This window comes from Zea mays, chromosome 8 (genome assembly GCF_902167145.1).
Source record: "Zea mays cultivar B73 chromosome 8, Zm-B73-REFERENCE-NAM-5.0, whole genome shotgun sequence".
Taxonomy (NCBI): Eukaryota; Viridiplantae; Streptophyta; class Magnoliopsida; order Poales; family Poaceae; genus Zea; species Zea mays.
In genome coordinates this window covers 138,277,279-138,302,045 of record NC_050103.1, presented here as the reverse complement: position 1 = coordinate 138,302,045, position 24,767 = coordinate 138,277,279, and the positions used below count along the sequence as shown (strand labels likewise).

General features: G+C 44.0%; 1 protein-coding gene and 1 non-coding gene across 2 annotated transcripts; one reads left to right on the top strand and one right to left on the bottom strand.

Moving 5' to 3' along the window:
- Nucleotides 1-8,968: 8,968 nt before the first annotated feature.
- Nucleotides 8,969-21,493, top strand: LOC100383831 (uncharacterized). Its single transcript, NM_001414630.1, has 25 exons — nucleotides 8,969-9,547; nucleotides 9,656-9,947; nucleotides 10,420-10,644; nucleotides 11,353-11,550; nucleotides 11,723-12,177; nucleotides 12,965-13,100; nucleotides 13,177-13,255; nucleotides 13,717-13,955; nucleotides 14,060-14,364; nucleotides 14,457-14,562; nucleotides 14,656-14,820; nucleotides 15,146-15,245; nucleotides 15,329-15,437; nucleotides 15,992-16,082; nucleotides 17,213-17,337; nucleotides 17,434-17,583; nucleotides 17,674-17,746; nucleotides 18,607-18,787; nucleotides 18,885-19,043; nucleotides 19,681-19,827; nucleotides 19,916-20,122; nucleotides 20,264-20,418; nucleotides 20,507-20,559; nucleotides 20,655-20,733; nucleotides 20,881-21,493. The coding sequence occupies exons 1-25, from the start codon at nucleotides 9,486-9,488 to the stop codon at nucleotides 20,965-20,967; spliced, it is 3,978 nt and encodes a 1,325-aa protein (NP_001401559.1). The 5' UTR covers nucleotides 8,969-9,485; the 3' UTR covers nucleotides 20,968-21,493.
- A 306-nt stretch (nucleotides 21,494-21,799) lies between these two features.
- TRNAL-UAG (transfer RNA leucine (anticodon UAG)) lies at nucleotides 21,800-21,879 on the bottom strand. Its single transcript has one exon. It is a non-coding gene; the product is annotated as a tRNA-Leu (tRNA).
- Nucleotides 21,880-24,767: the final 2,888 nt, after the last annotated feature.

Genomic DNA, 24,767 nt, shown 5'->3' with positions numbered 1-24,767 from the left:
GTGTAAGGCTTACCAAAGAGGATGGTTAGAGCTGAGCATTGCTTTTAAAGTTGGTCAAAATTTTATTAGCAATTACTAAGTATAAGTAAATACCAACCCAATTAAATAGTAGAACAAAAGTAACAACATCACCTGTACAACATCACCTGCGATGCAATGCATATGACAAATTGAGTTTAATTCCATAATTTAATCATGTGAGGGTCCGAGCTGCTCATGACCGTGAGCACGGCTAGTATACCAGTTTTACACTCTGCAGAGGTGGCGCATCTTTACCCACAAGTCATGTTACCCATCTGCCAAGGGATCGCGACTTCCCATACACCTCTACCGAGGAGGCGAGGCAGGGTAACACTACGAGGCCTTTACAAAGTTCCACTAGCTTCAGAAAACCCGCTACAGTTTATAGGAAGCTCCAATGCAGGAATTCCCTTGCAGGACCGCCATCGCAGCAAAATCCTCCCGAGGGCCTCCCTACACTGACCACTCCCCTACTGCCCTTGCCCCTTTCGGGTAAGGTAGTCCTCCACTAGCTTTCCTAATTAATCAGCCAAGGGCGTCCCATTATACCCTTGTGGTAGCACTGTTTTCCCGGGTGGTCGCTCCATGTTCCAATTAACATAATGATCTTATCATGAACGATAAATAACAACGGATAACAAAAGTATAATCATGAGTAATGTATCTTCATACCCAAAACCACATAAAGCACTAGCAAGTACTACCCAAAAAGTTCAGTGGTAACAAGGTATAAAGATAATCAAACTAGGGTAACCTATTGGGTCCCATCAAAATTAACCTATGCAGATCATTATGATTAATTAGAACATGGCTGGGTAAAAAGAAGTGATCAAGGGCACAACTTGCCTGGGACTTGAGATTCCAGGTACCAACTTGCTTTTCAGATGACACGTGTCCTCGCGCTAGTCGTAGCAATACAAACAAACATGGTATAGATAAAATTAACATCACACCAATCATAAGAACAAACTGAATAATAATAATCTACGCGTAGCTACGAGACTAACACAACTTGAAAGGATCAAATCGGAGTTAAAACGGAGGAGTTATGAATTTCCTAAGGTTTTATGTATTTGATATAAGATTAGTTAGGAAATTAATTTTATTATTGTTTTCATATCAAAACAGAGGCACTATGTGATAAACAATAATATTACAAAATTATAGAAACTAGAATGGATTAAATTTGACTTCATATGAATTTTATATGAATTAAACAAATTCTATCATTTATTTTCACATTAAAATCATTTTCTAATCCCTTTTCTGAATTTTATAAATCTCTGGACTGGGCCTCAAATACTGAAAACAGCAGGGGCTTATCTAAGAAAACTCCCCAGACTCAGACGCAACCCGAGCTGGACAGCGGGTTCTAATCTATGATTTCCGAGGGGCTACTGTGCAAAAATGCGCCGCGAAGGGGTACAGGGTGATATAGGCCGTCGGATTAGAAATCCAAGGCCCAGATCAGATCCAGTCATAAGTGAACCGGTACACAATCTGAGACGTTGGATCGAACATTAGCGCCCCGGATTTAATGTAGCTCCGATCGACCAACGCCCGCACGATCAAGGATCAACGGTCGCGGTGCAACTTTCCCCGTTCTAATCCTAGCCACACATCTAGATCGGACGGTCAGGAGTTGTCCGGCCCCCTGATCTAATCCTAACCGCACCATTCCCATCCAAGGGCTAATACCCCATCTTCTCCGTGCGACCGCGAAGGCGTGAGTCGCGCGCAGAGCGCGGCGGCGCACACTCCGGCGACGACGCGCCCGATCACCCGGCACTCAACCACCGCGCACAAGGGCAAATCGTAATACTTTGAGTACCGCAAACACGTGGGATTGAAACTCACCGTGGATTACAGCGCGAGGACCCCTGCCCGCGCAGCACGACGGAAAGCGTAGACGGCGGCAGTCCGATGAGCAATTCTCCGCGCCCAGGCGACTTCCAGATTCACACCGAGGGAACGGACGGCTATTCCGCACACTAGCGAATCACACTCGACCCTGCGCCAAGGACGGAACACAGGCGCAGATGGTTTCCCCTGCGGCGGCGCACCCCTGTTCATCCGCACGGCGGCGTCATTCATGCTCCACCCTTCTCTCACTCTCGACGCCTAAGCACACACCCCAAGGGCGCTACACTCCTGCTGGTACACCATGAGTCTGGTCGGAGTCTGCTAATCGGGAAGAACACGACACCACGCGGTACCCACGGGAAGGCGCAGGTCCATTACCACGCGCAACGCCGACGAGCAATTCACGATCTACCAGAGACGTTCTTCCTACATAGATCGGTGCTACTCGGTATGAATTCGAGAGAGAAGGCATGAGTTGGTCATACCAGGGTTAGGGCGACGCCGAGGCACCAGTCCGCGGCACCGAGCGACTCCCCGACGAACCCCGCTCCCGGCGAGTGAATTTGGGGCGCAGAAGCTACTAGCTCGGCCCGGCGAGGACCCGACCACCGAGCTGACTTGGAGGCAACTCGGACGCATTCCGCGCAACTCAGGGAGCGCCCAGGAGGCTCGGCTCAAGTTCAACGGTGGTGGAGACATGAGCTCCGCGGTGGCACCCGAGGCGAGGCCCCCCCCATGGCGCTAGATCTCCAATCCTGGCAGCTTGGGATGTGGATAGGATGAGGTGGTCTAGGATTTTATACCGGAGTAGGGCTCGATCCGGAGGAGACCGTTCGACGAACGCAGCGGCGAAGATCTCGGCGGAATTCTGTTTTAGCGCCCCCGTTCGGACTTGAGGAAGATGATAGGGCTGACAGTGGGTCCCATACGCCAGCGCTAGAGCAGGAGTGGGCTGGCGGGTGGCAAAGTGCATATGGGCTAGAAGTGAGGGATTAGGCCCAAGTGAGGCTTATGTTTTTTTTTCTTTTTCACTCTTTTCTTTTCTAATTCAAATTCCAATTATTCAAACTCAATTCAAATTCTTGTTTTGAACTCCAGATTCCAAATATGAAGAAAAAGTATACATGAATTATAATTCTACAGTTTGAAATAATATTATTTATTATTGTTATCTTATAATGTGTATTCTTTTCTTTTTCTTTGTTTTAAATTCAAACCTACTGTTTGAATTCGAAATTGATTTGCATATCTCATAGATCATGAGTACCAAATAGAAATACTAATTTAGGGATATATTTATATTTATTTATAGTTATTTTTATTTATATGTAATATTCCTTTCTTGTTTTCTCATTTCAAATTCCAAATTCAAATTTAGGTTTAATCACAATCTTCAACTCATTATCTTCAACATTATATTGTTATTAATGTTATTGTTTTAAATGCGCAAACAAAGCTCCAATATGATGCATGGTTTAGTAGCATATCTTTTATTTGTTTTAAATATGGCGTTTACAAGTGATGGCATGTAGATATAACACACACACATAAATAAAAGAAAATAACTTTTCTCCTATTATATTATCTTCTACAAATTGGGTGTTACACCACTGGTTCGATGAATTTGGCCTCTAGGAGGCGGTGCACCTCCGCCTTGGCGGCCTCTGTCTTTTCGTCGGACATTTTGCGAAGCCGTTGCTTTTTTGGTCGCACCGAAGGGTCAATTCCCAAGCCGTGCTCAATTAAGGATCGGCTGACTCCGACCAGGTCGAGGGCGGACCAGGCGAAGACATCTTTATTCTTGGCGAGGCAGCAGAGAAGCTTCTCTTCTTCCTGTGAGGTAAGGTCTTCGCTGATAGTGACTGTCTGCTTGGGCGTGGCCTGATCGAGGGGGGCAGTCTTTGTCCCGTCTTGGCTCTGCAACTGTGCCTTGTCGTACTGCTTATCGGTTGGGCTGGCGGGCGCAGGGACCTCGCGCTGGGCCGTGAGACAGTGCACATTTCTTTGACCGGGCACGAAGTCCCGCTCTATGTTGCGCGCAGTTTGTTGATTGCCGAAGACTGTGATGACGCCTAACGGACCTGGTATCTTCATGCATAGGTACAGTCCGTGGATGGCAGCTTCGAACTTATTGATGGAGCCCCGGCCCATGATGGCGTTGTATGGATATACCATGTCGACAATGTCGAAGGTTACTTGCTCACTTCGGGCATTGGGTGCTACACCGAAGGAGAGGGGCAACTCTATTTTGCCAACGGGAAAGGTGCCCTTGCCGCCGAAGCCATACAACGGGTTGTCCGAAGGCTTTAGCAGGCTGTGGCTTATACCCATGCGGTCGAAGGCGTGAAGGAAGATGATGTCCGCCTGACTGCCGTTGTCGACTAGGACTTTGTGTAAGTCCCAGCCTGCCACGCTGCAATTGATGACCATAGCGTCGATGTGGGGGGCGCTGCGCAGGTCGACGTCTCGTGCGTCGAAGGTTAGCGGTATGTGGGACCACTTTGTCTGCACGACTGGGCCAGTGACGGCGACGTGGTTGATGCTGCGGTAGTGGTCCCGCTTCTGCCGCTTGGTGTCGAAGTCAGTGCTGGACCCCCCTGTTATCATGTGAATGACTCCGCGATATGGTTGCTCGGGGAAGTCTTCCTGCTTTGGGGCATGGGGGATGTTTTGGTGTTGCCGATGCGGTGGTGGGGGTGGAGGAGGTACGATTTGTACTTCCTGATGGTGTTGGTAAGCGTGGTGCGGTGGATGCGGAGCGGGGGCGTGGATATATGATGGAGGGGGTTGCTGGTAGTTGTGCGCGACAATTCTGGGGTTGTCGGCTGGCTGCGCCCGTGCCATTCTGTCTCTGGTGGCCTTCGTTTCGGGGCAGTCTTTGGTTTGGTGGGCGCAGTCTTCGCCATGAAAAAGGCAGTAGAATCGGCGCGGCGGCTGCGCGCGCCCTCGGCCCCTGCCGCGAGTTCCATTTCCGCGGCCCTGGGGGATATTCCTGGCGGTGAGGGGGGTCAGCAGTGGGATGCTGGTTGGCGATGTTGTGCACTTGCTGCTGACTGCGGCCGTCTCGACCGGAGTCTGGCTGCGGAGTCCTCGTCCATGTGCGGCTGGACTACGGGGCGTCTTTGGGTTTCCGCTGTGACTCAACCTTGCGCTGGTGGAGCTCTTCGGATTTGGCATATTTTTCAAAGAGCTGATATAGCTCCTGGAGGTTCTTGGGTGGATCTCTGATACAATGACTGTAGAGGACGCCGGCACGAAGTCCACTGATGGCGTAGTGGATAGCGATCTGATCGTCGACGGAGGGCAGCTGTGACTTGAGTGTTAGGAATTTGCGGTAATACTCCCGCAAGGTCTCCTTTTCCAGTTGTTTGCAAAGCGAGAGCTCGGCCAAGGCGTCAGTGTCTGGGCGGTACCCTTGGAAGTTGAGCAGGAACTTGTCCCTGAGACTTCTCCATGAATCAATGGACAGCGGAGGCAACCTGGTGAACCAGGTGAGTGCTGGGCCCTCTAGGGCGATGATGAAAGACTTCGCCATTGTGGCGTCGTCCCCTCCGGCGGATGCAACGGTGACCTGATAACTCATTATGTATTGCGTCGGGTCGGTGCTGCCATTGTACTTGGGATAGGTCCCTGCTCGGAAGTTAGCTGGCCAAGGCGTCACTTGCAGGTGAGGCGCCAGGGGACTTCGCTCGTCGAGGTAGTTGACCCCTTGGAAAGGCGCGGCGTGCTGGAAGGTGTAGTCGCGCTGGGGGAAACGCGGGTTCTCCGGCTGTGCTCGGTGTTGCAGGGGTGGCCCATGCTGCAGGCCGAGGTGGCCTTCGCACGTGTCTTCCGGTTGTGCGCGCTGCTGGAGGGGTGGCTCTTGGTGGAGGCCGAGGTGGCCTTCGCGCTGCATTAGCGCGATCTCGCGCTCGAGGTCTTGGGCCTTCTGCTCCTCGTCGCGTATCATTTGCCGTACCTTGGCTAGTGCGGACACACGCTGGCGCTTGGCCTCCAGTATCTCTTTCTGCCTCTGGAGATTGCGGTTCTTGAGGCGCAGGGCGCGCAGCTGTAGCTGTTCTTCTGTTGAGACGCCGAGGACCTCGCCGTCCTCGGTGAGGTCCGCGCCTTCCAGTGGGGCGAGGCCTGGGGGCGGCTGCGATTGTCCCTCGGGCTCACAGGTGCGGAAGGTGTCATCTTCGCAGGTGCGGGGAACATTGTCTTCAGTGGGCTCTTGGTGGGTGGATTGGGTGAGGGCGAGGGCCTTGCCCTTTCTTGCGGCAAGCAGTGCTGCCTTCGCAGCCTCGTCAGCCTTCGGGTTAGCTCTCTTGGGTGCCATCGCGGGTGGTGTTGTCGTAGCACGAACGGTGGGCGCCAAATGTTGGAACTTGCTCTCTGACACAAGGAGGCCAACAAGGGTGAACAGTGGTGACAATAGGGTTACGTGCTAGGAGGCAACAGCTCTGTTAATCTAGCCTCTCACGGGCACTGTGAGGGGGTATTTATAGGTACCTGAGCGCCCAGCGCCTTGTGTTAAGGACGCATGTGCCCTCAGCTACCCAGGTTATCCCCAGAATATTCCCATAAAGCAGGGTTACAGACCGTAATTACAGGAATGCCTTTACAGGTGAGGCCCGTAGCACACGGCGACCGCGCAGGGCCCGTTACAATGGGCCGGATCGTACGTGGGCCTCCGAACAGGACGAGGCCGCACGGTGGGAGGACCTCGTCGCAGGCCTTCGTCTGGCGTCGTACCGGGCGAAGGGTGTCCCTGCCTGTTTTGTCTTCGTCGGACCAGTGGCACCAGCGAGGGCTTCGAGCGGAGGGTGGCGGCTATGCCTTCGCCCCAACATTAAGTCCAAAGCAAAAGGACCGCACCACCAACTTAAAAAAATTTCAAAATGATGATTTATTTGGTTTTCACAAAAGTTTATTCTTCCAATTGGTATCTATTAAAACCCTCTTGAAAACTAAGAGGAGAATTTTATTCAGGGGGAGTTTTGTTTAGTCAAAGGAAAAACATTTGAAACAAGAGGAGGAAATTTCAAATATTGAAAATGCTTTCTGCAATCTTACTCATATACCTTTAACTATTTGCAAAAGACTTTGAAAAGATTTTCCAAAAAGATTTGCAAAAACAAAACAAGAGGTGCAAATGTGGTCCAAAATGTTAAATAAAAGAAAGCAATCCATGCATATCTAGTAAAATTTTAAATTGGTTTAATTCCATATAACATATGCACTTACATTATGCAAACTAGTTCAATTCTGCACTTATATATTTGCTTTGGTTTGTGTTGGCATCAATCACCAAAAAGGGAAGATTGAAAGGGAAATAGGGCTAACCTTTTCCCAGTATTAATTTTGGTGGTTGAATGCCCAACACAAATAATTGGACTAACTAGTTTGCTCTAGATTATATGTTCTACAGGTGCATAAAGGTTCAACACAACCCAATAAAAGATTGAAGAAAGGGTTCAAAAACAAAGGAGCAAAGAAACCAAGAGTGCCCTGGTCTGGCGTACCGGACTGTCTGGTGTGCCACCGTACTGTGTCCGGCGATCGACCCACTCAAAGTCCTAAATTCAACTCTAGCGCATTAGGGCTTGTGAGAGGATCACTTGTGTTTCTTGTTACTCTTGTTTGCTTGGTTGGCTTTCTTTTCTTTTCTTGTTATTCTCAAGTGCTTTGTAAGCAAGGCAAGAGACACCAATTGTGTGGTGGTCCTTACGGGATCTAAGTGACCCGTGAGAAGTAAAGAAGAAAGCTCACTCGGTCTAAGTGACCGTTTGAGAGAGGGAAAGGGTTGAAAGAGACCCGATCTTTGTGACCACCTCAACGGGGACTAGGTTCTTTAGAACCGAACCTCGGTAAAATAAATCACCGTGTTCATCCGCTTTATTTCTTGGTTTATTTGTTTTCCCCTCTCTTTCGGACTCGAATTCATTTCTAACGCTAACCCCGGCTTGTAGTGTGTGCTTAAGTTTATAATTTTCAGATTCCACCTATTCACCCCCCTCTAGGCGACTTTCAATGTGCCCCATCCCTTTGATTTTAAAAAAAATGATAACCTGGTAGTCCCTTCTACTATTAAGCGTGGAAGGGTGTGCGTCTATAGGGACGAGGCCATGCTCCCGCCCCTGTCCTCTCGCGATGCCCCCCCTCTCGCGCGCCCATCGTTGCCGCCATCAAGGCACAATATCGATGCCCCCAACTGAGATAGCCTCTTCCTCCCCAGTCTCGCTCGCGTGAATGCACAGGCGAGGTCGTCCTCGGCGCCCTGCCTCTCCCTCTCGTCGCCGCAGCGCGAAGGTCCGATGGACACCGACTCCGACGCTGCTCTATCGCCTGTTGCGTTGTCCCTCCGCAAGCTCCCACGTACACCTTCTCTACCGCGCGCCGCCACTCCACCACCGTCCCCTGGAGATTGCCCTCTCCATGAGATTGCCCCCCGCCCTCCACCTCGCGTGTCTCGCAGACGGGCGACCTCTTACCACGGGTGGGCGCGCTCGACCGCAGGCCGAGTTTTGCTTCGATGTCATCCCGGACAGCTCGAGGACGCCATCCTCCATCTTATAACAGTACAACACACATTTGTTTATTAGTTATTATGGTATTATATATTTTCTGTTGCAACGCACGTGCACTGACCTAATTATATGCTATGTCTTATGTTACTTACTTGGTTTTTAACCACAAACCACATAACTGCATGCCCAACACGGTCTGCATCTTGCCGTGTCAGCTCACCAGAGCTTGCCGTGTAGTCTAAAAAAGCTCCTTAGCCCAACAACGTTGTTTAGCTGCCCTTTAGGTGCAGCTGCTACAGTGCAGCTTCAATTTGACAAAGAAAGCTACCCAAATCCATGCATCCCTTAAGAAATTCGACACCACAACGAACATGGTGCACTCCCCGTCCCGGTCTTTGCACTGTTCTTGTTTAGCATTACAAATATATGTTTATTTGTCTGCATCACAACATTTAATTAGTTGGTTGACGCTAGTGTGGTGGGGTCTCACATGCTTGTTCGAGGAAGGACATTTCTGTATCTTTTTTCCCCACTTTTCATGGAAATAAAAGGGAAAAAATTTATTTGTTCTTGTCGGACTGTTCTTGTTTTAGAATACGATGAACCACGTACGGGTTGGTTTTTACGCAAAACTTGTGTAGATTCAGGATTCTCTCAGTATACCACCAGTCTCTCTCAGTGCTGCGCTGTATCTGTCTGTGACTGAGCCCCCCCTTCTTCTCTCTCTCTTGCTTAAATCTCATCATCACATCAACCGTTCCTCCCCTGTACTCTCATCACCCATTGCTTCGCGTTCGCGGCATCTACTGCTGCTCCTCTGCTCGGCCCCGCGTCGCCGTCGGGAGATCTCTCCGGCCGCCGAGATCGATTCCACGCGCCGCTCTCGCCTGCCTCCGCTCACTGTCCCCGCTGCCGCAGGATTCGCCCGCCCTGCCGGTGCGCCGGTGGTTCTCTACGGCGTCTTCCGGTTCGGGTGCCGCCATGCTCCGTGGCGACGGGGGAGGGACGCCGTGATTCCTTGCCTGGCCGCCGGTCGCCGCACGTGAGGCTGAGATCTCGGGGAGCTCGCCGTCTCGCGGCGCCGCCACCACCATGCCGTCTCTGCAGCTGCTGCAGCTGACGGACCGCGGCCGGGGGCTTCTCGCTTCCAGGAGGTCGGTCGGTCGGTCGGATGGCTCGGATCACTCGCCAACTTCCCTACTTTAATTCTGTCTCCTGTCCTCCTGCCGCGCCTGTTTCCTCACTTGTGCGCCACCAACCAGGAGGACGCTCGCCTTTGTCTCCGGCGCGGTGCTTGCCGGTGGAGCTCTGGCGTACGCCCGCTCGAGCCAGAGCCGCCGGCGGAGGAGGCGCCCGGAGGCGAGTCGCAGCGGCGGAGCCGGTGCATTGGCCGCCAATGGGGATGGTTTCAGCCAGAACGGTGCCGGCGGTGGATTGGCTGCAGCGGACCAGAGGAGGAGTGGCCTCAAATCTCTGCATTTCCTCGCTTCTATCCTACTCAAGAAGATGGGGCCCAGTGGCACGCGCTACCTTCTATGCTTGGTATTAACATCGGTAGGTTCTACCATTTTTTCCTCTGTGAGCGATGTACTTGTTTCAGAGATCTCTACTCTTCGTTGCTTTTCGCTCTTGCATACACACAAGTGGTCCCAGTGTTACTAGTGCCCTACTGCTGCTATCATATAAAGGAACCATGAGTAACTAGTATATCTGTATTTACTCATTGTAATTTCTCAACGAGGCAAGCAGTTTAATAATCACATGCTTATGTAGAAAGTTAGCAAAAACATTTTTTAGTGAAAAAACATAAAACAAACAGTACAGATATAATGTAGTTCTATATGTTCACCAGCTGAAGTTTGAATGTATGCAGTCCTTTAATAAAATGATACTATTGTGGCTAGAAACTTTGGTTTTTTTTAAATTATGGTCATCAAACTACCTTGGGGGGTTTAAACAGCATTTGAAGCTTTAATATACTAATGATCTAGATGCATTATTCTCACCGACCTGTGCGTTTCTGCAGGTGCTGCGTACAGCCGTAGGGCATAGATTAGCAAGAGTTCAAGGGTTTTTGTTTAAAGCAGCATTTCTTCGGCGCATCCCAACATTTACACGCTTGATCATAGAAAATCTTACGCTATGTTTCCTCCAATCAACATTATATCAGACCTCAAAATACTTAACAGGCTCTTTAAGTTTGCGTTTCAAGAAAATTCTAACAGATATCGCCCATGCTGATTACTTTGAGGTACACATGTTGCAGTTCTGCTTTTTTACTTAATTTCATTTTGTCTCCCTTCATAGTGCACACATTTCTCAATTGCATTGTTTCCTCAGAATGGTACCATGAAGAGCATTCCAAAATTGAATTCCAAGAAAAGTTATTTCCTAAGTTTGTATCTATCAGTGCACTAATTTAGTTTTGTTGGTATTATGTTATACATAGTGACCATTTATAAGTGTTATACATAGTGACCACTGCAGCAAAGGTTTACATGCAATAAAACACTTTAGTTGTTTATATTGTAGAAAAAAAATCCATAAAATACAGCAGACAGGGGATTCTGTTTCGTCGTGTACCCTTCTGCTACAATTTATTTAAGATGAATTCTGTTCTATGATAGTCATTTACAGTATTAGGTTGGTCCGTGAACAAACTTGCATACTATTTTTCCTAACTGGAATCAGCATGCTGTTTGGCAGTAATTTTTACTACTATTTTAGTTCTTGATCAGCATTAATTTCTCAGTAAGGCTGTGAAGTTTATGTCATTTCCAGTCCTAGCAACTAGATTATTTCCTCTATGTCTTATTATGAGAATGCAATTGCTCGAACTCATGCTTTAATTTTTTAACACACAGTTTAGCAGTTAATTTTTTTCCATTAATCTAATAATTCTCCCTTTTAAGTATAGTATTAACAAGACATTCGACACCCATGTTTGCTATATGTCCAGAATATGGTTTACTACAAGATCTCACATGTGGATCATCGGATATCAAATCCGGAGCAAAGGATTGCTAGTGATATCCCAAAGTTCTCTTCTGAACTAGGTGAACTTGTACAAGATGATCTGGCTGCAGTTGCAGAAGGGTTAATATACACGTGGCGTCTCTGTTCTTATGCCAGTCCAAAATACGTGTTCTGGATTATGGTAAAATTCTCGTTACAAAATTTCAGCAGCGGTACTTCGTTTACACATACGATATGCCATAGACGATGATACCTCTATTGAAGCTGTTTCCTTAGTGCTTTTATAATGTATCACGGCAACAAGTTTCTCACCCACTAACTACTCGGTGCTATTAATATGCAAATGCTTTCAGGCATATGTTCTAGTTGCTGGTGGGGTAATAAAGAACTTTTCTCCTGCTTTTGGGAAGCTGAAATCTACAGAACAGCAACTAGAAGGAGACTATCGTCAACTTCACTCGCGGTTAAGAACACATGCTGAGAGTGTGGCATTTTATGGCGGTGAGAACAGAGAAGCATCTCATATTATGCAGCGGTTTGAGGCTCTTGTTGAGCACCTGAATCTTGTGCGTCATGAAAACTGGTGGTTCGGCATGATTCAAGATTTCTTTCTGAAGTATTTTGGTGCTACTGTGGCAGTTGTCCTTATTATAGAACCTTTCTTCTCTGGCAACCTTAGACCTGATTCATCTACACTTGGAAGGGCTGAAATGTTGAGCAATCTTCGATATCACACAAGCGTGATCATATCACTGTTTCAGTCTCTTGGAATCCTTTCTATCAGCACAAGACGTTTAAATATTCTAAGGTGCAGTTCTCCACCTATTTTAGAAATTGCTACCTGGTAGATCTGAATCGTGGAAGGTGGCACCTTGCTTCAAAAAGTTGCTGGATTATGGTGCACGTCATCCAATTAAGTCTGGTTTCATTTTTTCTTGCAATTGGCAATGTGACATTTTTTGTTCCATTATTTCTCACAAATGCTGACTGAGAATAATTTTATTTCATGGAACCGTTTTTACGATCTGTTTTTTATGAAGGAAGAATCTCACTTCTATTTTTTGTTTGATTGATGGTTTAATATGGTTCCAAGAAGAAGTCAAGAAGACACATTATGCCACTTTGTTTAGTGCTTTGACGGAGACTGGAAATCATTAACATCCTCTCCCAATATGCCCTTTTAGTTTTCAAATTCTGCCAATTATGACATTATTTTCTATATGATTTGACCTGTTGCATGCTGTGTAGGTGGCTTTTCTACATTCCAGTATACGAGAATTTCAGTGTCATTAAAGTTTTGCACTGATGTCCGCCACAGATTTATGACTGTTTTGGCAGGAACCATACTTGATTTATGATTGCGTTGGTAGGAACAATACTTGATCTATGATCGTTTTGGTAGGAACCATACTTTAGTCATAGCACAGCTGGAGAATGTTGACTTACATACAAAAAACATTGTAACTTCTTTGGAATACTTTGGTGGAGTCCTGTGCTTTGTGTTCCAGATGCATTTTATGCTCTTCTGCTTTTGAGTTTTAAACTTTGCACCGTCATGATTGTGATGCGTATGGACTTTCAATGTAATTTCACAGTGGCTATGCAGACCGGATTCGTGAGTTATTGGATGTTTCACGTGAGCTGTCTGGGGTTCGTGATAGATCACTGGATCACAGTTCTCCTGGAAATTATGTCAGTGAAGCAAACCATATAGAATTTTCAGATGTTAAGGTAATAACATGCTGGTTGAGTCATATTCATTTTTATTTGCCATGTATTTCCTACTTCTGATGTCAAATGGTTGCAGGTAGTCACACCTGCAGGTAATGTTTTGGTTGACGATTTGACTCTTCGGGTAGAAACTGGTTCTAATCTTTTGATCACTGGTAATCCTCTATAAAGCATTTGCTATTCTGAATTTAAACTTGCGACTTAACTATCACGTTGGTTTCTGTGATGAAATTTGAATTAACTTATGGGCTGATATGCGAATTTACAACTATGTATCCTTAGCTTGATGTTCATTTCTATTTAATATGTTGTAAACCATTTGTGAATCATCTACAGCTATTTGATTGCGTGATAATGAAGTAGCAATGTCAGATATGATGTGATGGAAGTCTTTACATGTCATGCGCCCTCTGAGAGGACAGAGGACAGTGTTAAAATGTCTTGGACATATTCTTTTTTTTTTTGAGCGAGTCTTGCATGTATTCTTTGATCTTAGATTTTTTGGTCTTGTTACGATCTCAAACTCCCAATATGTATACATCTTTGCACAAAATGTATGTTTGAAAATCTTATGTCCCACTGTGCTAACAATTTTACGGATTTACACTCCTTCCAGGTCCCAATGGTAGCGGAAAAAGCTCCCTTTTTCGGGTCCTTGGGGGTCTATGGCCACTGGTATCTGGCCACATTGTTAAACCTGGTGTTGGTTCAGATCTAAATAAGGAGATCTTCTATGTCCCGCAAAGACCATACACAGCTGTTGGAACACTACGTGAACAGCTAATCTATCCTCTTACGGCAGATCAGGGGATTGAACCACTTACATATGATGGAATGGTGGACCTTCTAAAGAATGTAATGCTATTCAAGTTGTGCTTTACATTTGATATTGTGGCTTCTTGACTACAACTTTTGAGTATATGAACCTAGTGGGATTTCTAACCATGCTCCTTTTGCAGGTTGACCTGGAATATTTGCTTGAACGCTATCCTCTTGATAAGGAAGTTAACTGGGGTGATGAGCTGTCCCTCGGTGAACAGCAAAGATTGGGAATGGCCAGGTTATTCTACCATAAGCCAAAGTTTGCCATCCTTGATGAGTGCACTAGTGCTGTGACAACCGACATGGAAGAACGTTTTTGCAAAAAAGTTCGAGCTATGGGTACATCCTGCATAACAATATCTCATCGACCAGCTTTAGTTGCATTTCATGATATTGTTTTATCCTTGGACGGTGAAGGAGGTTGGAATGTTCAGCATAGAAGGTTAAAACTTATAGCCCTTGAGATAAGTTGTCAAATGTTTGTTCTTCCAAAAATTGGTTCACTAAAAAATAGTAATACACCTAATTTTGCAGGGATGATTCGTCCTTTTCCACCGAAGAATCTGATTTTTCATCATCAGAAACTGATCGTAAATCTGACGCACTGACTGTTCAAAGGGCTTTTATGAGCAGGGCAAAGGTATATGATTCTGGTCTTCTGGATTTTTGTTCCAATTTCCATCATTGTTAACATTTTTTCTAATTCTGCTGTTTTATGGGGTTCTCTTACCAGAGCAATGCTTCATTGGGGTCCAAGGATCATCCATATTGTACAGAGGTTATAGCAACTTCCCCTGAGGTGGAAATAGAACATCCAGCACGGACACCTCGAATTCCACATTTACGATGTCACCCAAGACCTTTGCCTCTCAGAGTAGCTGCAATGCTAAAAATACTGGTATGCTCTTCTCCTTTGTGCTTCACAATTCCTCTTTAGATTTGTGTTTTCCAACTATTCATATTCAGCCTTCACTGTAGAATTCTGGTACCTTTGCTTGTTGGTAACAAGTTGCTCTCTGTTTGAACAAAAGCTATATATGCTATAATAATTAATAACCTTTTGAGTATAATAACCAATTAATTTTTCTACAAACTCAGTAACTATTAGAAAAACGAAGGTTGCACACATAGATCTGATGTACCCTAAACTATCTCTAGGAACTTTGTCCCTTGTGCTAATACACTGAAATTCTTATTCTATTCTCATTTACTTTGCTCACCAGGTTCCTAGACTATTTGATAAACAAGGCGGGCAGTTGCTTGCTGTCGCTGTACTTGTTTTCTCTCGGACATGGATCTCTGATCGTATTGCTTCGTTGAATGGTTGTTCTTTTAACCCTCTGTTATCTTCCGTTGTTAGAAAAGCTGCAAGTGTAGTTCTCATATGATACTTCAAATCTTACTAGGGACAACTGTGAAGTTTGTCTTGGAACAGGACAAAGATGCCTTTATTCGCTTGATTGGTGTCAGTATTCTACAAAGTGGTGCAAATTCTTTTGTGGCACCATCTCTCAGGTAATTATTGGTTAACTCTATTTTAAGAGATTTGTCATTGAGTGATTATTACACATGGAGGCCACAGGGTTTGTTGGTGCAGCATTAGTTCATGTGGAGCATCAGCCATTTAGCTGCAAGTACCAAGAGACAACTTGAAATGCAGCAAGATGGCTGCATCTCCCATAGGAATATATAAGGATAGGACGTTGTTGATTTTTTGGATCATTATTACGTTATCTTAATATTAGGAAGCTGCTTGTTTGCCATGTATCGGATTTTAGTGTTAATTGCATGCAGTGTTAACGAAGCACATGCAGTGAGTAATAAACAATCACCATATACTTCAATTTTAACGAAGCACATGCAGTGTTCTAATCAGTGACTTGTATAATGAACTATCACCTAGTCATCACAAGTTTCAATAAAGAAACTATACAATCAAAGTTTTCTTTAGTGGGAAGTATTTAATGTAGTATTTGAAATACATTTTTTTGGGACATCCAAGTTTAAGCCTGGGGGGATTTAAGGTCACTTGTGTACATCTTTAATTTCTTGGTCTCATATCTGTGCAGGACCCTTACTGCGAAACTTGCCCTTGGATGGCGAATTCGCATGACCAATCATATGCTTCGATATTATTTGAAAAGGAATGCATTCTACAAGGTATATCCTCAATCAGAAAAAACACAAACACATTATTGTTTTATTTTCCTTTTTTATTAACCTGTCATACATTATTGCTTCTCTATATTCTAGTTATGGTACCCAAAGACTCTGTAGGTGGTGTGTGCGTGTGGCAGCTGTTCTGCTTCATTTTAATACATTATTTATTTACCTGCACAGTCTGTACTAGTAGAGAGTTGGAGGCTATTTTGTTCATAATGAAATACTGGGGTTGGTAGGCATGCTTATTTGGTCAAACTATTCTACTGAGTAATTGTATACGGCCTATGGAGCCAGCAGTTTGAATTTGAATAATGGGTTTTCATTGGCAAGGTAGGCTAGTGCTTGATATTTCTACTGAAATGTACCCAATATTGAGAAATGAGAAGTACACATTTAAGATAGCTAAAGTGCTCCTTTTGGCTAAACAATAAAATAAAAATACTCCAAATTTGGAAACTGTACCTTCTCAAAATGCTTTAGAAATTGCAACATGAATGCTTTGCATTAATGGGATAAGATTTTTGTGTCTCCAGCACTCCAGCAGGCACATCAAATTTGTGTTGGCCCAGGCTGGAAAAATAGGGTGTAGGTAACGGGAGGAAAAAGATGGCAAGGAAATATGTCTGACAGTTTGATATGGAACTTGGTCCCATGTCCTGATTCCAATGCGTTTATTTGTTCCTACTATGTGAAAATGAAGAAGATAAGTGCTGGGAGATGGCCTGACCATCATGCTGTCTTATGGTGCTGTTAGTAGTTGGCTAGTTGTCAAAGGTGATAACTGTGTTAGGGTTGGGATGGGCAGGAAGAAAGAAGTAACAGGCCTTGAGAAAACTGCATAACACTTCTAGGGGCAAAGATAACCTTTCTGTTGTTGGACTCTAATATTCACTGCACATTATCCTACCAGAACACGAGTATATTCTGTTAAATTACATCGCTTTATTGTGGTCCGGAGTCCGGACAGAATTATGGTCAAATGCATTTTGGTGCTTTCCTAACTATGTCCATGCCTTGTATTATCTTGTTATGCTATGGTTCTGGCTGTGCGAATAAGATTGCATATCTCATGACGGTAATAGTGTGGGTGATTGAAGCTAATAAGTTATAATGGTGTATGATTTCAGGTATTCAACATGTCAGGTAAAAGCATTGATGCAGACCAAAGATTAACACTTGATGTAGACAAGTTGACCACTGACCTTGCTGGCCTAGTTACTGGAATGGTAAAACCGCTAGTTGACATTCTTTGGTGAGTATCCTTGTACCTATTGCTAACCATGAACTTGGTTTGAGTTTTGGTTAGCATCCTAGAATTCATTGTGCTAATTGCATCTGAATTCACCAGGTTTACATGGAGAATGAAGCTTTTATCTGGACGAAGAGGAGTTGCTATACTGTATGCTTACATGCTACTGGGTTTGGGCTTTCTTAGAGCTATATCCCCTGACTTCGGTCATCTCTCAGGCCAAGAACAAGAACTTGAAGGAACATTCAGGTAAAATACTGCATATGTTGTTGCATTTTAGTAGAGCAATATTCATGCCATTTAAAGATTCTAGATGTTAATCTGGTGAACATTTATAAGGTTCATGCACTCGAGACTGCGGACACATGCTGAATCAATTGCTTTCTTTGGTGGTGGTTCAAGAGAAAAAGCGGTGAGTGCCATCATTAATACAACTCCCAACCCTATTCTAGGGTTAGGGTTTCCCACATAAATGGATAGTGCCCAAGTTCATACAATGAGAATTGTTTAGGGAAAAGTTCAAAATACTCCCTTAATTTTGGCCTACATCCAGTTAACCCTCTAAACCAACATTTGGCTCGACTTTCTCCCCAACTATTTCAGTTGGTTGAGTTTACCCTCTAACAAGTTTTTTTTTTGTTTCTCTGCATAGAAGTTGAGCCTGATTTCAAACTGTGAGATGATGGACGACATCATAATTTTTATATTAACAAAACATATCATAAATTTTTAATCATTATTTTTATAGTCTGGGACATTTAATAATAAAATAACACCAGAGATATAAAATTGTAGAAAATAATGATGAAAGTTTCGTAAAATATATTTTTAAACAAAATATGATGACTGTTAACGTTTCACAAAAGTTGACGTTAAAACCTAATTTTTACGTGGATAAACAAAAAAAAAAGATAAATCTTGTTAAGGGTGAACAGGACAAACTGAAATAGATGAGTAGTAAATGTCACGGGGACAGAGATAGGATGATATAATGTGGGCCATAACAAGGTTCTCTTTCTCTCCTCTCTCATACATGCATAACAGCAATTCCATTTTCTGATGCATCTCTGTGGCACTTGCAGAGATCATTTAGTGTTTGTAAAAACTGTTATTGCCTTTCCTATATTTTCCATTGTATTCACGCTTCTATGCACATGTTATGTTTACAATTTCGAACTGGTAAAGATTTCCCCAATAGCTTCTGCTACCCTTATTTTGTTAAATGTGATGACCTTAAGTTTCTGCATCTTATCTATTCTTCTCTTATTTCAGATGGTTGAGGCTAAATTCGTCAAGTTAATTAACCACTCAAAGATTCTTTTGAGGAAACAGTGGCTTTATGGTATTGTTGATGATTTTGTAACAAAGCAACTTCCACACAATGTAACGTGGGGTCTGAGTCTGTTGTATGCTTTGGAGCACAAGGGAGATAGAGCTTTAACCTCAACTCAAGGTTGCTACTCTTCAAAACTTTTCCATTTTTCCAAAATACATTAGTTTCCATCTTATGAGCATCCGGAAATGCATTTTTCCTTTGCTTCGTGCAACAGGAGAGTTGGCACATGCTCTGCGGTTCTTGGCTTCAGTGGTGTCACAGAGCTTCATAGCCTTCGGCGACATTCTTGAGTTACATAAGAAGTTCCTTGAACTTTCTGGTGGCATTAACCGGATCTTTGAGCTTGAGGAGTTTACACGCTTCGCTCAAAGAAGTAAGTTCAGTTTGCTTGGATTTAATAGACAATAGTAATCGATTTAAATTTCCAGTTTTAATATTTTTCAGTAATGATTATATAGTTGGTTTGTCATGTGTGCATATTAGTCTAGCACTAAACATAATATATTAGGGTGGTAATTATCCTATTGTTGCTGGCATGTCAGGTTGTGCAATGTTTGCTCTAAAAAAATCTACTGGCATTTTTTGTACAGAATATTTATTATGCTTCAGCTTGTCACTTCCTAGGAGTTTTCTACATGTTTGCCATAAGAAAACATCCTTATAGCAATTTTTTACCTTTTTCATCATCCCAAGTTTAATAGTGATGCTGCATAGCAATGGGCTGAAAACCGTGCAGTGTTCTCAAGGTTTTGTCAGCTGTTGTGGGTTTGTTTCAATGCCAGGAGCTGGCAGAAAAGATAATAATTGCATTTCAACCACCTTGAGAATGTTAAAAACGATATGACCATTAATTAAGTTTTTTGCAACATTTTCTTACTTCCTAGATGAGGTAATGGTTGCCTTGTACGGGCTTTCTTCCCTTTTTTCTCTCTCATTAATATAAACTCCCCTGCCTGTTTGAGAAAAAAAAATATTATTCTGAAATTGCTTTTAAAATCAATGTCCCCCAGATACTGTGGTGTCTCCCAATGCCATCAGTGCAGCCTCAAAAGAAACGATTTCGTTTCATGAAGTGGACATTGTAACACCATCACAGAAGCTATTGGCTAGAAAACTCTCGTGCGATGTGGTACAAGGGAAAAGCCTTCTTCTGACCGGTATTCAGTCTTCCTGCAGGCAAACTTTTTTCTCTATCTTGTCAGCAGTGAGCTTATTTTGTCATGATCCGTTTTTTTTCTGCTGAAGGTCCCAATGGTAGTGGAAAGAGTTCTATTTTTAGAGTGCTCAGGGATCTCTGGCCCACCTTCTCTGGGAGAGTTACCAAGCCCTCAGAAGGGATGTTTCACGTTCCTCAGCGCCCATATACCAGCCTAGGTACTCTGCGGGATCAGATCATATACCCTCTCTCAAGGGAGGAAGCGAAGATAAAAGTTCTTTCGCTACATAGATCTGGTAGGCCCACCTTCTTGAAATAGATGTTTGTTGAATTAGTAAGAACCTTGTATTATGATTAGCTAGGAGCACGCCAGTTGATCGGAAGTAATAGATTATATCATTGCTTGACCTGGTAACGGGAAAACTGTGGTAATACAGGTAACAATTCTAGTGCCTCCATGCTGCTGGATGATCACCTGAAGACAATTCTAGAGAATGTTCGGCTGGTGTATCTTCTAGAAAGGGAAGGGTGGGATTCTACACCAAACTGGGAAGATGTTCTGTCGTTAGGGGAACAACAGAGGCTTGGAATGGTCGGTATTAACTGGCAGAGCACATCTATTTGTTCCTTTTTCGTTCTATACGCTATTAAGTGAAAAGTCAATCTCTTCCTTTTGCTAGGCTCGTTTGTTTTTCCATCATCCTAAGTTTGGTATCCTGGACGAGTGCACCAAGTACGTGTTCTGTCACAATGTTCCTTTTGATTTATTGCATTTCCTTCTCTCTTATCAATTACTGTGGGTTCTAAATTCTTGCTTGATGATTGCAGTGCTACGAGTGTTGATGTCGAAGAGCATCTGTACAGACTTGCAACTAGCATGGGCATAACTGTGATCACTTCCTCTCAAGTAAGCATTTGGACAGTCCCTGCGATACAATTTCTGATGGCAGTGAACAGTCATGAAAAAAAAGATGATGGAGTTGCTATCAATTTGTTGACATCTTGCTTTATGAAATGAATTGATTGTGTTGTTGAAACTTTTCCCTGATGGCAGAGGCCTGCTTTGATACCCTTCCATGCCTTGGAGCTGAAGCTCATTGACGGCGAAGGGAACTGGGAGCTATGTGCGATCCAGCAGTGAGTGATGGTGCCCATTAGGAGTTGATGCCATTAAATGCACCATCAGCTGCATGTACAAAAGCAAGCAGCTAGCACATTGCCATTGTTTGTGTATGGACAACGTAGACAGTGGCAGCGTTGCTATGTTGGAAGATGCTATATTCTTGTCATAGTCTGCCTCAGGTTGAGCAGCAAAGCATTGTGATGATGTATGATTGTGAGCCATGCATGGTAGCTGAATCCTGATATTAGCTTTTAGATAGTGGACATGATTGTGAGCCATGCATGGTAGCTGAATAGCAGAGCAGAAGGGTTGTGTGTTAGAAGCTGTACCTATTGATTCATTACATTATATTGATTCTGCGTAGCAGATGTATATTACAGGCAAGCAAAATATAAATAAATACGATGTGGAATTGTGGATGCTGCTGCCATGCAGACATCAGAAAATTGAATCAGGTGTGGATGGGAAATTGTGCAAGGGTAAGCTGCATTCAGCGTAGAGGCTCTGCCGCCTGCATCTAAATGACAGCTGATAAATAATGTGCCATAGTGTTATTTGAGCTCTTATTAGTTTTGTTAGAAAAAAACATTTATGTTACTAGTATGGTTTTTTGTACCTTTTATCTTTTTTTTGTGTGTCCTACGAAAACGAGCATTGCTCATGCTAGCACTGATCCCATATAGTTCACCGAAAACCTGATAGGATGATATAAAAAGTAGCATTGAAAAAGAGGATGGAAATCTAGCAAATCTTTAATCCCATATGGAGTTGTTCTACTGAAAATCTGATAGCATGACATAAAAGTAGCATTGGAAAAACTCTGAGGATGGAAATGGACAAAAGAAATATTTGACAGCTGTGGGATTTGAACCCACGCCCTTTCGGACCAGAGCCTAAATCTGGCGCCTTAGACCACTCGGCCAAACTGTCTTTGTTGATATAAGTGGTACATATAAATATATATTGAAGGAAGCCATTGTCCTTAAGTTGAGAGGAAACCCAAATGACAAAGAACCAAAAATAGAAATTATAAAACATCTATTCCCTCTTTCACAAGATAGTATTTGTTTTAGCTCTTACCACCTTCGTTCTCGAATATTTGTCAACGGCTAGTTTATTTTTGAACTAAAACGCGACAAATAAAAAAGAACGAAGTGAGTAGTTTTTATATCTATATTCATTTGAACGATGAGGAATCTAGAGAGATAAAAAACACAACATCAAGTATTGTATGCGATTTTTAATATGGGACAGGGGTACTGGTTAAAGAATGTCCCCAGAGCACGACATGATCAGAGCTATGGATAGGTGGTAGCCTTGAATCTAACAGCATTGTTTGGATTCATTAGCATTAAAAATTAGCAGCCATCTAAGCTATTTGAAAGGGCCAAACATGCCCAACTCATCTAAGCTAGCCACTTAGTCAGGGAAATTCTTGCTTGCACGGATAACAAAGTTGGAGGAATGTCCCTTGCAACCGGAAGCCGCTTGAGAAAAGCGATTAACCGAACAAAGAGGTTTGCGGACACGGAAACTGGAAAAAAAAACAATCTTTAAGCAGAAAGGCGGGCCCAAATCTTATAAGACAGACGAACAAGATCCTGCTCTTCTCTGTTTGGCGTTGCTGGCTGCTCTTCTCTGCATTGTTGCAGTGGAAGCTACCTTTGCTATGCAATTGGTGCCTGCGTTCTTCGCTCCGTTCCATGCCCGTACACATATGGGCTGCTTTGCCAAAACAGAAACAGCATCTGTTCCATTCATTTACAAGCAAGATGCCAATACTACACAACATCTGTTCCATTCATTTAGAAGAAACAAGAAATGGTAAAGACCCTAGTACATAGAGGACACACACAACTGGCACCAGGTTTTGAAGGAGAGTTCACCTTATTGGGGAGACAGTTCTTGCAGATTAGCTAGCCGGAGGAACTCAAACCAAACCAAAATTGTTTGGCAAAGACACAATCCACCAGCAAGTGATTGATGGTATCCGAAGATTGATCACAAAGAGGACATCGCTCTGCATATTCGAGCAGCACCCCTCTACTCAATCTCTAATGGCTGTGCCAAAGATTCGGCACCTTCTGCTGACCTGGGGATCGTTTTTGTCATTTTTTTAAATAAAATGGCAGAAGCTGTGCCTACCAATTAAAGGAGAAAGAGAGAACAAGAGACAAAGTTCGAGGACCGGATACAACATATCGTAGCACACACGGCAGGAGAAACAATCCCAGCAGACCCACACAGAGCATCTAGCTACAAAGACCCAACAACAACTCATTTACACTATAGACATAGCCCTCCTAAAACTTAAAACATCATCTTTGATCCTCAAGGCAACCTGGATAGGGGTCAGGGAGCTGATTTTGAAGATCCTCCTATTTCTCTCCTTCCATAAGTCGCGTTTTTGGGTTTTTGGGAGCAGGGAGAACGCTGCTTCCCACCGGTCCTTAATGTTGGAGAAGTGAGCAGGGTCCGCTAGGGCAGGGAGGGTCATACCTTCCCAAGCCAAAATCTGATCCCACACAGCACGGGTGAGAGGGCAATGTAAATAGAGGTGAAGGCCAGTCTCTAGGGGCCCATTGCAGAGGGAACAGTTCGCAGTGAGGAGCTTGTCTTGTAGAAGAATCCAAACAAAAACCTTTCATTTTGGTTCAGCCCTTGCCTTTCAGACCAAGCCGGTTTTTATGTTGGTGTAAGATCCGATGAATTGTGCTTTGTAGGCTGAATTAACTGTGAAGACACCATCGGGGCTCCATTTCCAAGTAATGGAGTTCGAAACCTGTGGCTGAAGATGGAACTCATGGAGTCTGATCGAAAGGGAGACGAAATCTTCGATCTCAACTGAGGATGTGATCTTGTTTCTCAAAGACCTGATCCAATTCTCGCCAATGAACTCACAGGCAACCGACTTATTCTTTTTTGAGACTAGCTCGAAGAGATTTGGTGCTAGGTTCCTTGGTGTCATGCCATCAAGCTAACTGCCATGCCAGAACTTAGTTGTCTTACCATCTCCTACTGTGACAATGGTTGAGACGCTAAAAAGAAGTCATCTCCTACTGTGACAATGGTTGAGACGCTAAAAAGAAGTCTGTCCACGGTGTTACAAGGCACGTCGAGCCCTTTCCAAGGATGATCCTCACTCATCCAGTCCTTCCAAAGCCAACGAAGCTAGAGGGCACACCCAAGCTTGTCGAGGTTGAGAACGCCCAGACCGCCTAGGGCTTTGAGCTTGCTGACTAGCGGCCATGCCACAAGACAGTGACCCCATTAGATTCGGCCTTACCTTTCTAGAGAAAGGAGCGGCGGATCTTGTCAATGCGTTTACAGGTCCAGGTCGCGAGGGAAAAGATCGACAAGTGATATATGGGCGAGGAGGACAGAACAGAAGACACGAGCACAAGTCTGCCTGCATGATTCAGCAAATTTTTTTGTTAGAAATATGCCCTAAAGATAATCATAGAGGTGAGCATATTTCTTGTATCCATGATATATATATATATATATATATATATATATATATATATATATATATATATATATATATATATATATATATATATATATATTGTTTAATTAAATATTTATGAAAGAAACCTTGTATTAATTAGCAATTATGTAAATTGTTTGTAAAATTTTTTACTTGTATGATTATTTTAAATGATGTCCAGTCGATGACTAACATGGCTGTGAACGGCAACGCCGATCTTGTAGACGAGGCAGACCCAAGCGCCGAAAACCTTGGTGGCGTCAGCGATAGACAGGTACACGAGGACAATTCAGATTCACGAACTGTAGGATTCCGACAGGACAATCCA